This window comes from Drosophila santomea, chromosome 3L (assembly GCF_016746245.2).
Source record: "Drosophila santomea strain STO CAGO 1482 chromosome 3L, Prin_Dsan_1.1, whole genome shotgun sequence".
NCBI classification, from domain to species: domain Eukaryota; kingdom Metazoa; phylum Arthropoda; class Insecta; order Diptera; family Drosophilidae; genus Drosophila; species Drosophila santomea.
Window position 1 is genome coordinate 5,108,579 of NC_053018.2, and position 13,186 is coordinate 5,121,764.

At 44.2% G+C, this 13,186-nt stretch overlaps 4 protein-coding genes across 4 annotated transcripts; 3 read left to right on the forward strand and 1 right to left on the reverse strand.

The window, feature by feature from the left end:
• Positions 1–1,215: 1,215 nt before the first annotated feature.
• Positions 1,216–3,689, reverse strand: LOC120447644 (extensin-3). Its single transcript, XM_039629155.1, has 3 exons — positions 3,618–3,689; positions 1,342–2,382; positions 1,216–1,305 (listed from the first exon to the last, which is right to left on the reverse strand). The coding sequence occupies exons 1-3, from the start codon at positions 3,687–3,689 to the stop codon at positions 1,216–1,218; spliced, it is 1,203 nt and encodes a 400-aa protein (XP_039485089.1).
• A 2,126-nt stretch (positions 3,690–5,815) lies between these two features.
• Positions 5,816–6,396, forward strand: LOC120449950 (MAGE-like protein 2). The gene is made up of 2 exons (XM_039632652.1): positions 5,816–5,841; positions 5,905–6,396. The coding sequence occupies exons 1-2, from the start codon at positions 5,839–5,841 to the stop codon at positions 6,394–6,396; spliced, it is 495 nt and encodes a 164-aa protein (XP_039488586.1). The 5' UTR covers positions 5,816–5,838.
• A 1,008-nt stretch (positions 6,397–7,404) lies between these two features.
• Positions 7,405–8,184, forward strand: LOC120447645 (skin secretory protein xP2). Its single transcript, XM_039629156.1, has 2 exons — positions 7,405–7,782; positions 7,978–8,184. Exons 1-2 carry the CDS (start codon positions 7,405–7,407, stop codon positions 8,182–8,184), a joined length of 585 nt encoding a protein of 194 aa, XP_039485090.1.
• Positions 8,185–9,139: 955 nt separating this feature from the next.
• On the forward strand, positions 9,140–11,172 carry LOC120448884 (translation initiation factor IF-2). The gene has a single exon (XM_039631100.1). The coding sequence runs from the start codon at positions 9,164–9,166 to the stop codon at positions 11,135–11,137; it is 1,974 nt and encodes a 657-aa protein (XP_039487034.1). The 5' UTR covers positions 9,140–9,163; the 3' UTR covers positions 11,138–11,172.
• The last annotated feature ends 2,014 nt before the right edge of the window (positions 11,173–13,186 follow it).

The window sequence follows — 13,186 nt, forward strand, 5'->3', positions numbered from 1 at the left end:
CCATCTCCAACCACATAGCCATTGCCAAGGCTAAGACTTGTTTTTGTGGGGTCAAGTGTCAGTGCGTTGCTTTTGTCTCTGGCGCATTTGTACGTCGATTTGTATGCGAACTAATGATTCTGACAGATCAGTTTTTGCTCCCATCCACGTGATCCAAGTGGCTCATCACGTCTTACATTCAATTATGCAGCCCTGCCCGATCGATGGAGCATATAAAGCGCATTAATGCGTCGCTTCCACACGTTTCCGTTCCGTTGGAGTTTATGGCTGCAAAACTGCCGCCGATGATCGCACAATTTATCCACGCCAACTTGACATTTTGATTATAGTATAGCAACGCATTTCAGTAGACATTGGAAGATTGATGGCACTAGCCATTTGGCCATTGATTGGATTGATTTATGTCTAGGCGGAAATTCCACCTGCTGTGAAGTGCCAACGGGATCTGAATGGAGACACACCCACTTGTAGTTCACCCAATCGAGGCGAACAATGGAAATTCAATCGCTGCAATATAAATTAACATTTTATCCCAAAGTTGTAAAACTCACACTTGATTGTGGGAAAACGGTAGTACTAGGAGGTAATACTGACAGGACCGTAAAAATTATATCTAAAACCTACTTTAAGTATTAAAATTGTTAGCAAAATTGTTGTTTTTTATTAACTTAGTCTTACTAAACTAACTTACTTCTGTTAACTTAACAGATTTATGTTAACAAAATATTACTTCTGTTAATTCACTGTCCAGAAAACGAAGCATACTTTTCGCGCTTAATGGGTCACATTGAAAAGTATAGCATAACCCAAGGCGCATATGAAATGAAACAAATATGTGAACCATGCAGAACCAACAATCCAGTAAACATACTAAATCATTACTAAATTATATTTTCGAAATAACGTATAAATTAAGACGGTTTGATTTTTAGAGTACCTAAATAGACAGCTATTCATAATTGATTTAATTTTAATGACTATAAACCACTTAAGTGAAATTACGATTGCCAGGCTTTGTTTTCCTTTTTTTATTTGTCTTGCTCAATTCCCGACTAATAAAATGCAAATTTTTAAAATCGTATGATTTTTATTTTCACGGTTACATAAAGTGGTCTCGGCTTTCCTGCGATGGGGAAAGGCCAAGCCACCCATTCACAATTCGTTCAAAAATATGGCTAATACTTAATCTGTGTATTTACAATGAGCTTCGAGAGCCTAGAAGTTGAACGCGGGCTGGGGGTCGTTGGGGTAGCTGTATCCCTTCTGGACGGGGGGCAAGTACTCGACCTTGGGGGTCACGTACACCTTCGGTGGTGGTGGGGGTGGGGTGTAGACGACGACCTTCTTGGTTGGAGGTGGGACGTACACTGGTGGTGGTGGTGGGGGTGGGGTGTAGACGACGACCTTCTTGGTTGGGGGTGGGACGTACACTGGTGGTGGTGGTGGGGGTGGTGTGTACACAACGACCTTCTTGGTTGGGGGAGGCACGTACACTGGGGGTGGGGCGATCACCACCTTCTTGGTGGGAGGAGGCAGGTACTCAACCTTTGGTGGTGGAGGAGCGGACACCTCGAATTTCACGGAGGGCTGGCCGTAGTGGTAGCCATCGTCCTTCAGGATGCCAGTTGGGGGTGGGGTGTACACGACCTTCTTCGGTGGTGGTGGTGGGGGTGGGGTGTAGACGACGACCTTCTTCGGTGGTGGTGGTGGGGGTGGTGTGTAGACGACAACCTTCTTGGTTGGGGGTGGCACGTACACTGGGGGTGGGGCGATCACCACCTTCTTGGTGGGAGGAGGCAGGTACTCAACCTTTGGTGGTGGAGGAGCGGACACCTCGAATTTCACGGAGGGCTGGCCGTAGTGGTAGCCATCGTCCTTCAGGATGCCAGTTGGAGGTGGGGTGTACACGACCTTCTTCGGTGGTGGTGGTGGGGGTGGGGTGTAGACGACGACCTTCTTCGGTGGTGGTGGTGGGGGTGGTGTGTAGACGACAACCTTCTTGGTTGGGGGTGGCACGTACACTGGGGGTGGGGCGATCACCACCTTCTTGGTGGGAGGAGGCAGGTACTCAACCTTTGGTGGTGGAGGAGCAGCAACCTCGAATTTCACGGAAGGCTGGGCGTAGTGGTAACCATCGTCCTTGAGAACACCAGCGGGCTGAGGGGTGTAGACGGGACGGGGGGGTGTGGGCCTGGGCTTGGGGGCCTCGTAGACCACTACTGGTGGGGCAGACTCGTGGGGCACGTAGGGCACATCGATGACGACCGGGGCGCGTGGTGGGGCATAGTGGTATCCATCCTCCTGCAGGTTGTTGCTGTGCGAGAACAGATGCGAAACATCTGCGCTGGCCACGGCCACCAGGGCAAAAGCGATCAGGAATTTCTGCGAAGAAAACACAGATCGGTAAGTAAAGCGGCATTTGGGTATTCACAGATATTCCACGGTCTGCTAGCTCGGTATTCGTATCCACCACCGAGTGCAGTGCACTAATCCTTGATCCTCCATTTCGATTCCTCGGCCTACGGTCTTACCATATTGCTCAGATCCAATTCAACACCTCGAAGGTAGAGTTGTGACTGTGCCTTTTCTGCTCGGGTCTACATTATTTATAGTTCAGCGCAGCTCAGGATGGACAAAAGAGATTTCATGGCAGAAGCTTCTCGCCGGAGCACCGAAAACTAAACAGAACCTGCTTGGGATGGCTAACCGGCTGCTGCTGACGTATTTGATTCTTCTGGCTAGACAACTCCCTCAGAACGACACCCATAAACTTACGGTGTATCTCGTTCTCTGTCACGTCGCAGGCGAAATTTTATATTTTGGCGACAAATTTAGATTTTGGCCAGGGCAACAAAATTAAAAAAAAGAGTTGAAGCCCCTAGCACATCCAAGTAGAACCCATCTATAATATAAGCACCTCCTATAATAAAAATCATAATCCAAAGAAAGCAAAAAGACTACTTTTAAATACGAGTATGTGAGATAACTTAAAAGCTGAGTTTTCGCTTCGTGAGCTGTTTGAATAGATTTAATTTAAATTCAAGAAAAACCGGTGAAATATGGACGAAAAATGGCGTGGAAGAAGTCAGAAAGTGGAGGCGCAGAAATGCTGGAATTCGGGGGATGGAGGTCCCGCATGGGCACGCAATTTCATGCTCGATAATCTGCAAATATTTGGCTAGTTGTGATCGATGACCAACCAGGGGTGCTTCACCATTTGACAGCCAATTTAAGGCACTTCGAATTCGGCAAATTCGCACTTCACGACATGGACAAGGGCACTCTTTTAATGATCCCCCACATAAATCTAGTTTAAAACCGCGTTCCACGCTGGTTAGCGCGACGAAAAGCATAAATTAATTTCGCATTGATTTGGTTCTTAAAAAAAAAACTAATTTGGATGTTTTATTTATGAGAGCGCTTGTGGATTTGCATAAATTCTCCCAAAAGTTTCGCCAGTGGCCTGAGGCACCAAATTATCTCTCTCTCTCCAAACATAATTATTCACACTCTCGAAGGGCCGTGAATGTTGCCCTTCATCCAAACGTCATCCAGGTGCATGAATCAGTCATCGGGAATGAAACCGGTTCCACATGCAGTGCCCTCCTCGAACTGACCTTTGCCATGGCCCGTTGCAAGGACAACCACAATCCCAATTTAACCCACTGTTCCAGATTCCTGTTCCTCATTTTTAAAGGCAATTGATAAATCGATAAACACAAGTCGAAAGTTGTACTCTTAAACTGATTTTTAATGTTGTCCATTTGAATTCCTACGATCAAACTTGATTGTTATACAATCGATTTGAATTTTAATGAAATCCATTTATTTTTGCCAGTTAATTGCTTCTCGATTCAAATACATTATTATCCTCTTTGGCTATGACGTACAAAATGGCTAGTATGGCTAGTATTTCAAGAATACTCACCAAACGTGGCTAGGTCGATCGTTGACCGACGCAATATTTTTGGATTCATGCAGTACTATTTTTAGAATGTCCGGGGGTTTTTCGCTTAATTTCCATTTAGAAGTCGTCTTGCTTAATCCATAGAGCAAATCTCTTAGTATCAACGAAATCTGGTTTGCACGTCATACTTAGTGCGAACTATCAACGTCATGATTTGGACTATGTCGTCAATCAAGTGATTATTAAACATGCCATAGTCATCGATTAATCTCGATGGCTAGTTTTGAATGGCTGTTAGCGAATCTAGCAATTTGTCCGAATTTGATATGTGTGTTTTGACCCGAACGGATCAAAGTTTCCGGCGTTTAAATGAGTTCTCACACACGCTAATCTACACGCTAATATGAAAAATTAGCTCTGATTACTTCATCCGAAGTGAAAACAAAGCTTCTTCTGCCTGCGGTTTAATTAGATTAATGCTGGGTAAATGCCACAAAACGGTAAACGAGTTTGCAATCTGCAGTCCCCAAATATACAACAAATATATATCATAGCAAATGTGTATTTCACCCAATGAATTTGTTTAGCGTTTTGTTGAAATAGCCAAATATGTGCAACGCTGTATTGGGATTTGGGATCTGAGCCGTATAACCGATCCTGAAACCGGTTCAGTTAGTTTGGTGAATGCTTTAGAATTTAGTGTTTATAAATTTCACATTAGGTATTGGTCGTAATTAAGAACAAGTTTATTCTCTTCATTCTTATGAGTGAGTTCTTCCATAACCAAGTCCAAGACCAAATTCCATCCGAATGCACGCAAATAATTTTGAAAACTCTTTATCAATCCCAGCATAATGTCAGACATTAATCTTCAATGGGGGAATATAATGGGGGGAATCAATTAGCGGCCAAGCAACGGAAGCCAAGTTAACACAGCCAACCAGCTACAGGCCAATACATACTGGATGTTTGGCAACTTTTTGCACGAACAAAACGAAACCGCGACGAAACACCAACACAGCACACTAAAGCTAAAGTTCATTAAGAATACAACAAAATTTCTTTCTGGCTGTATAAATCTGCATTAAGAGCACATAAATTTCAAAAATTATTAACATCATCTTTGAACCAACCGTTGTGACTAACATTTGCGGTTCGTGACTCTGCTTACTCTGTTAAGGTAGCTAATTTTATTAACAGCGGCTATTCAAATAATTTAGCAGAGCACGAACTAGTAAGCACAAGTACTGAAAACCGTTATTATACCCGTTACTTATTGAAATAAGAGGGTATACTAGACTCGATGAATAGTATGTAACAACTTGAGGAAATCTTTTCCAGCCTAATATAAAATATACGTGATTACCAGGCGAGACGATCTGTTATATTAGGATATATATTATATATAAATATATTCGAAATACATATTAAATATTAAATTTGTACCCATTACTTAGAGCACCGTTCCGGTATGGTAGACAGGACACAGTATATCTACCCAAAACAATAATTATACCAAACATCGTGACAAACTGCATTTTTACTTGAGAGTCAAATAAAAAATAAAATTGTGCCTTATTAGTTAACTCATAATAACAAAGAAAAGTGAAAGTATTTACCAAAACAAATATATGGACTTGCCAAGTTACTTTTTTTTAAAAAGATTTTAGCTCAAATTCAAGTAATTGTTTTATGGATGACATGGAACCCGCGTCTGGACTACTGCTTTTTTATTTATGGTTCGCAGTCGCAACCGCATTTCGCCAGACGACTGCAATCAGAAAGACAATATCGATACAGATGCAAAAAAAATAGCAGCTGAATTTTATTAGATATACTATATATTTGGGGTTCTACCCAAAATGTCTTATAAATACCAAATGTTCTGCTTGCAAAAAAACAGTTTAATTGTTCGACTTTGTGTGATCAACATGGTGGGTTTCAATCGGATTGGATTTAATAATTGTGGGATTAATGGAAAGTTTTTCTGCGGCCAGCGTGTCCTCTTTTTGCCTTTTGCAGTGGCTCTCTTGGGAGTGGTCGGTGCGACTTCTCTGTCCAGGACATACTTGCCGCCTCAAGTGCAGCGCAAGGTGATCTCTGTTCCCAGGATTGAAGTTCAACCCCAGATCATTCAGCGCCAGGTGGTTCAGCCACAGAACACCTATCTGCCACCTCGAGTGGTGCCACAAGTGATTCCCGTTCGTCCTGCTCCACAAGTGGTACAAATAGCTCGTCCTGCTCCACAAGTGGTACAGATAGCTCGTCCTGCACCACAAGTGGTGCAGATAGCTCGTCCTGCTCCCCAAGTGATCTCCGTGGCTGCTCCTCGTAACACCTATCTGCCACCTCGAGTGATTAGTCCTGCTCCACAGGTGGTGTCCATTGCTCGTCCTGCTCCGCAGTTGATCTCGGTGGCTGCTCCGCGCAATACTTACCTGCCGCCACAAGTCATCGCTCCCCGGAACACCTACCTGCCGCCCCAGTAAGATGCATCATCCTCCGATACAACATTTCTGAGCAACCACCAACTCAACTGGTTTGTGGTTTAACCCACAACACCAACTATATTCTAATGCTAATTCTCCATCACGGCAAAGAAATGCAAAAATACATTTAATGAGTTTATTTGTGTGTCTGACTTGATACGATTAGCATATTCTCAAATTGGTGCGAAAAAACAATAAAGAAAGCTTTGAAAGATAAACAATAACATTGTTTAGCTTCCAGACCATTGGAGGGCGTCAATTCAGATCAGATAACGTAATTATGCAAAAAAGGGCCCCAGATGCCAATAACCCCAAGCGGAAATGTTTGGGACACCTAATATCTTTGAAGTCGCGATCTTGAGGCTTCCCTGAACAATTAATCAATCTGTCAATCAATCTACTTAGCGGAACATTAAGTCATTAGCCTGAGCAGTTTGTTGAGCTTAAGTGGATGAGCTCTACGGCTGACTAGATAGTTTATGACCGGCTAATTGCAATACCTCTTGTTCTGGATCGATTTAAAAATAGCTCTCTGCTACTGTTTTCATTATCCCAATATAGAGCTAAGTCTAAGCAAAAGCTTGGGTGAATTAAAAAAGCTCTTCTTCAAGACGAAACTCAACCATCAGGTTTGCGATAAAATTGTTTTGGCCAAAAAAATTAAGCTGTGATACGTGTATTCTTATGAATATTTATATTTCGCATGACAGTAAAAAAAATGATAGTTTTTAATCCAAACTCCATGGCGTACCCTACTGATAAAAACAAGCCCCATCTGGCTTCGTGGTCGAGGTATCTGTTCGCCCAATTAAACATATTTTTGGACGCGAAGAAAAACGTTTCGTTGATTTATGATACTCAGCACTTCCGTTTGGAACCGCAGATTCGCCGACTTGTATAAAAGTACAGGAGTCGCCGGTCTAAGATATTATTCGATTCTTTGCTCCTAAAGCAAACAGATCATCTAAAATGGTAAGGATCTGTCTTCTCTATTGCTGATTATATTTGATGGCATATTATTTCTCCTCGTTTTTGTCCCTGCAGAAATTCATCATCTTGACTTTGGCCGTGGTTGGCTGTGTGGCCGCCGAATCGGGCTACAACTACAATGCTCCCCGCCAGGCAGCCGCCTCTGCCCCGGCTCCAGTTTTCCAGCAAGCCGCCTCTGCTCCTGCCCCAGTGAGGACCTACGTGCCGCCTGCTCCTGCTGCCTCTGCCCCAGTGCAGACCTTTGCCCCTGCCCCAGCTCCAGTTGCTGCCCCTGCTCCCGTTTTCCAGCAGGCTGCCTCTGCGCCAGCCCCAGCCCGCACCTACGTGCCTCCAGCTCCTCAGGTGCACCACCATGCCGCTGCCTCAGCTCCAGCTCCCGTTCAGTCCTTTGCTCCTGCTCCAGCTCCAGCTACTTTCGCCGCTCCCGCTCCGGCTCCAGCTTTCCATGCCGCTGAGTCTGCTCCCGCTCCAGTGAGGACATATGTGCCACCCGCACCACAGGTTTCCCGCGCTCCCGCTCCTCAGGTGCACCGTGCCCCCGCTCCGGCTCCCCAAGTTCATCACCACGCTGCCGCATCCGCTCCCGTGCAGAGCTTCTCGGCTCCAGCACCCGCCCCCGCACCCGTGCAGTCCTTCGCCCCCGCTCCTGCTTTCGAGTCCTCCGGACCGGTGTTCGAGGCCGCCGCTTCCGCCCCCTCTGCCGCCCGCTCCGGATACGATTATAGCCAGCCCGCCGCCAGCCAGCAGGGATACAAGTACAAGACCGTCCGTCGCCGTGTCTTCAAGCACCGCGCTTAAACGATGATGATGATACGATAACGAAATGCGACAATAAAATGCGAATATTAAATTAATAAAAAAACATAGTTTTATTTGAGCATCGAGACACTCATAAAGATAATATGATAATTAGATGATTATACAAGAATGACATGGTGTATAGTTATAGAAGAAGCACGGAAAATAAAATTATACCAAATTTAAAAAAAAATAACTAGCAAAAGAAAAATAACTATTTCGCACGATGAATAGAGCAAGAAACCTTAAATTTGTATTAATTAATGTTAATTAGCACTGGAATGCAGTTTTTCAATTAATGAACTAAGATAATATGGCCTTAACTTCATAAAATACATCCAGAAGGTTGACCGCTAGTAAAATAAAGTCAAGTGCCTCGACCATCAGATACCCGTTACTGATATATTGTAAACGAGAAGTTCCTCAATTTCTTTTGAATATCAATATAAATTGGCAAGACAAAAATAAATGTTTAAAGTCACTAAGGCCTGTGCTTAATATTACTAGCATTTAGTCGTTTATAAAATGTTTGTAGTTTAACTCTTATTACTAGGCCAAACTCACAGCTGATCATGGAGTTCAAGGAACCCATGTGTTATCGCATAAGTGTGCAGCGCACTTAGGCCAATAAATTTAAACGCTTTGATCTGACAAATTTACGGGACACTTTCGCTGTGCTTCAGTATAATTTCAATAGAATTTAAATTGGCGGCTATTCAATAAAAACAAATGGGTCACATAAAGCGCAGAATCAATTTCTCACGCTAGGCAACAGGTTTCGCTTTCAACTTTGTTCTTATTTTTGGGCGCTCGCGATGCAACGCCAAAGATCCCAAAGAGAGTATATAAGTTGCATCCACAGCTGCTTAGAGTCACTGGCACTTGAGCAATGGTAACAGATCAACGATTAGTCTGGGTTCCGAATTTCACTACTACATTTTTATTTTAGAACATCCTTGTGATCCTGGTTTTATGCCTTATGGCAATCGCATGTCTGGCGGATGTTTCCCATGTGAAACACCACAAGCACCAGCGGCATCATCACTCCAGGGATCACGAAGATGACGATGAGGAATCCCACTATCAGCATTCCCACGAGGAAAAGGAGGTGGAGCAACCTTTCTACAAGAAGGAGAAGCACACCAGTGAAAAGGTGGTTTACCACAAGGAGGAGGAACACGAGGAGCCCAAATACTACAAGGAGCACACGGAGCATCACCATGAGGAGCCCAAAAAGCAGCGAGTGGATCACTACCATCACTATGACAAGAAGCCCGAAGTGAAGACCCAGCACATCCACTACAAGCATAGCAAGCCCCATGTCCGCACGGATCACAATCAGGACTTGTTCACCCCAGCAGCTACCCAAGTGGTTAATCGCCGCCGTCGTCCTAGTCGAATCCTATACGCCAGTGCCCCCAACTCGGTGTTCCACACCCACACACAGATCAATGTGCAGTCTCAGGACTCGGAATTGAATTCCCTCACTCGCCCAGATCCCGCACCTGGAGCACAGGATCCTGCTGCCGCCCAAGCACCGACTGGAGCTCAGGCACCAGGTTTCCGACCCAACTGCCAGTTTATTGGACCTGGCAACGTACCACCTGGCTGTGGACCCTCTGATCCCATAGGTGCTCAGCTACCAGCCAGCGCTCTGGCACCCACTGGTAGTAATCTTCCGGCCAATCAACCCGTTGCCAGTGGTCAATTGGCTGTTCTAGGCAATGGACAGCGACCTCCACGTCCAGGTGGCTATGGAGGTGGATATGGCAACCGACTGAACTTTTTCGTAGATCCTTCGCTGGGCGCTCAGCTAGGAGCTATAGGAAATGCTGCTGGAAATCAACAGGCTGCAGGAGGAGGTCAGCTTGCAGGAGGAGCTCAACTTGGAGCAAGCCAAGGATTCGACCCCTCTTTCGGTGCCCAAGCCGGAGGAGCTCAACTTGGAGCGAGCCAAGGATTCGATCCCTCTTTCGGTGCCCAAGCCGGAGGAGCTCAACTCGGAGCGAGCCAAGGATTCGACCCCTCGTTCGGTGCCCAAGCTGCTGCCGGAGCTCCATTTAACAATGGTTTTGCAGGTGGTCAAGCTCAAAGACCTGCGCAAAACCAATATGATCCCAACCTACAGCTAGGTCGTCCTTTTGATCCCTCCTTGGGTGCTCAGTTGGGCGCTGGTCAGGGTGTTTCTAACCAAAGACCAAGTGGACAGGGAGCATTTGATCCTTCTACAGGTGCTCAACTTGGAGCTGGACAGGGTGTTTCTAACCAAAGACCAAGTGGACAGGGAGCATTTGATCCTTCTACAGGTGCTCAACTTGGAACTGGACAGGGTGTTCCTAACCGGAGACCCAATACACAAGGCGCCTTTGATCCCGCTTTGGGCGCTCAACTTGGAGCTGGCCAGGGCGCGCCTAATCAGCGACCGAGTCCAGCTGGACAGGGAGCATTCGATCCCAATCAGGGACAGTTCGACCCCTCCATTGGAGCCCAATTGGCGGCGGGACAAGTGCCACGCCTCAACAATCGACGTCAGCCCAATCGATCCAACTACCAGGGCCTCAATGTGCTGAATGGCAACGTTTTCGGACAACCCCATCTCCAGGGACCCACCAATGCGCTGGGAAACCAGCAGGACACCAACATCATAGATGGCAACTTCTACAGCGATCCCCATCACGGACACCAGCGTGCCTTGGTATCAGTTACTCCAAATCAGCGTTCAGTCCTGATTCCCGACGACGATGATGCGGATGATGATGGGCAGCTAGATTTTCTGGGCTTTGCGGCCAGTCAGAAGAGGTCCACCTATATCGCTCCCAAAAAACTGCGATCTCATAGGAGCCCTTTAAAGCAAAGGAACGTGGATCTTAAAACATCTGCTTCGGAGTACGACACTGATTATCGTGAGGATGGCTATCACTACCAGAAGCCCAAACATTCATTCGAGTTTTAAGTTTTTGAAGCAGAACATATTATACCCTAAATAAAATCATACTTATCAGCATTTGCTACAAGAGCATTCAAAACAAACCTTGTGTACATCATTTCAAAAAATTAAAGCATACTTTCAGGCGAAATACATAGTGGTTATTTCCGTTTCCGCTCAAAGTGGCTTTAAAGCTGAGCTTTACCAATTGAGCTTTAGTTTAAGCTTTACACCAGACTACAATTTTCAATATAAAAAGGTATAGATATTTATAAACAATATATGATGGCTTTGTTTGTCTCAAATTATGTTTAAATTACATAATTAGGGTATTTATGTGTGTTCTGGCCACAGCTGCGATTGCCTTTGATGGAAAAGATGTTTATATTGGCCATTAGGGTACGCGGAAAGAAAACTAGTTCAGAGCTATATATAAGTAGTGGCACAAAGCGATTTTTATATAGAGAGAGGCAAAAGGAATTGTCGACATAAATTTATGCAATCATTTAGATTCGATTCTCATGCAAATCCAATCAACCGAAATCAAAATAGAAATAAAACAAAATCTATTGTTTCAAAAGGCAGGAGATCTTGGCCAGTCGACTGCATAGAGGTGAGCTGGCCAAAACACATTCAATGGATCCATTTTTGGCCCGTCGCATTTGTGACCTATGGATGAAAGGCTGCGTGTATGTTATGTTTTTGTTATGATTATTTTTTGCGCAGACTAAGGCGGGCCTTAGTAATGTTTAAATTCGGCAATCAATGTCAATATTAGCGAGTGGACTCCTAAATCAAATGTGGCCAGTCCACTGCTGGCTTGCGCGTCTCTTTTTGGCGAACTGTAGGTCAGAGAGGATTAGTCCATATCGTCGGCTCTTGACCCAATACACCGACCCATAGAAAGCTATTAGCTGTGCCTCATAAATCAGCGCACTTCTCCTGGTGAAATTAGCCCGCTTAAGTGAGCCAAATGTCCGCAACAGGGCCATCAAGAAATGGCTACAAGTAGCATTAAATTAAAATAATTTATGGCAAACTCTCGGATCAAACTCTACGTAGGAGCCCATGCCCGGCATAAAATTAACGGAGACCGCTAGGGTATTCAAAGCCCGCTGATTACAGAAATAAATTTCGGATGATGTCTGTGCGAATTTCGCTGGCTTGTGGCTATGCAAAGCGAGTGAGTGGGTTCATAGTGGGGCTGGTGGAGTTCAATGATCCGCAGCCACCCGCTTCTTTGGCAATTATTGCTATCAAACATTTTTAGGTTTTCCCGAGGCACTGAGCCAAATCCTAACTGAAAAACGACATGGTTCTTGTTTCCCTAAATCCGTTCATTTTAATTTAATTACTTCCCTTCGATTTTGCATTTTTATTGAAAATGAATATTCAATACCCAGTCAGTAAACTTGTTTTAATTATCAATAATTATTTTAATTATTATCAAAAGTCATTTAGTTCTGAAATATCGAATACAAATTCATTTCTTCACGTGTATATATAATTAAACTTTTTTGGTTTTCTACTACATAAGAATAAAAAAACTTTATTCCCTAAATTTCTTACACTTTAATTTAATTACTTTTCAGCGACTTTGCATTTTTATTTAAAATGAATATTCATTATCCGGTTATGTTTTTTAAATTGTCATTAAATAATTAATTATTATCAAAAGTCATTAAGTTCACATATGTATATCGAGTATACATTGATTTCTTCATGTGCATATTTTATTTAATGGCTTTCCAGATGGCCAACTTAGAGCCAGAACTGTGTACTCAAAGGGTTCTGAGTTTTGGGATCATAACTAATCCGGTCTCATGTAACTCCGCTTTGCATCATCTGTTAAATTTAGCCTGAGAAATCGACAACCATACGATGCTGGGATGATTAATTTTCAGCACTTTGCAGCCACATAATTAATTTTAGACAGCCCACAACCGAGAATACATTTTCAAGATCGATCATACTTTAAGCCTTATGTTTCCATCAGCGATCAAACAGAAAGCCACTCGATGAGCCGCAGGCAGCCCCAAATTAAGAATCGAGTTAAAATCAGAATTACATGAAAGG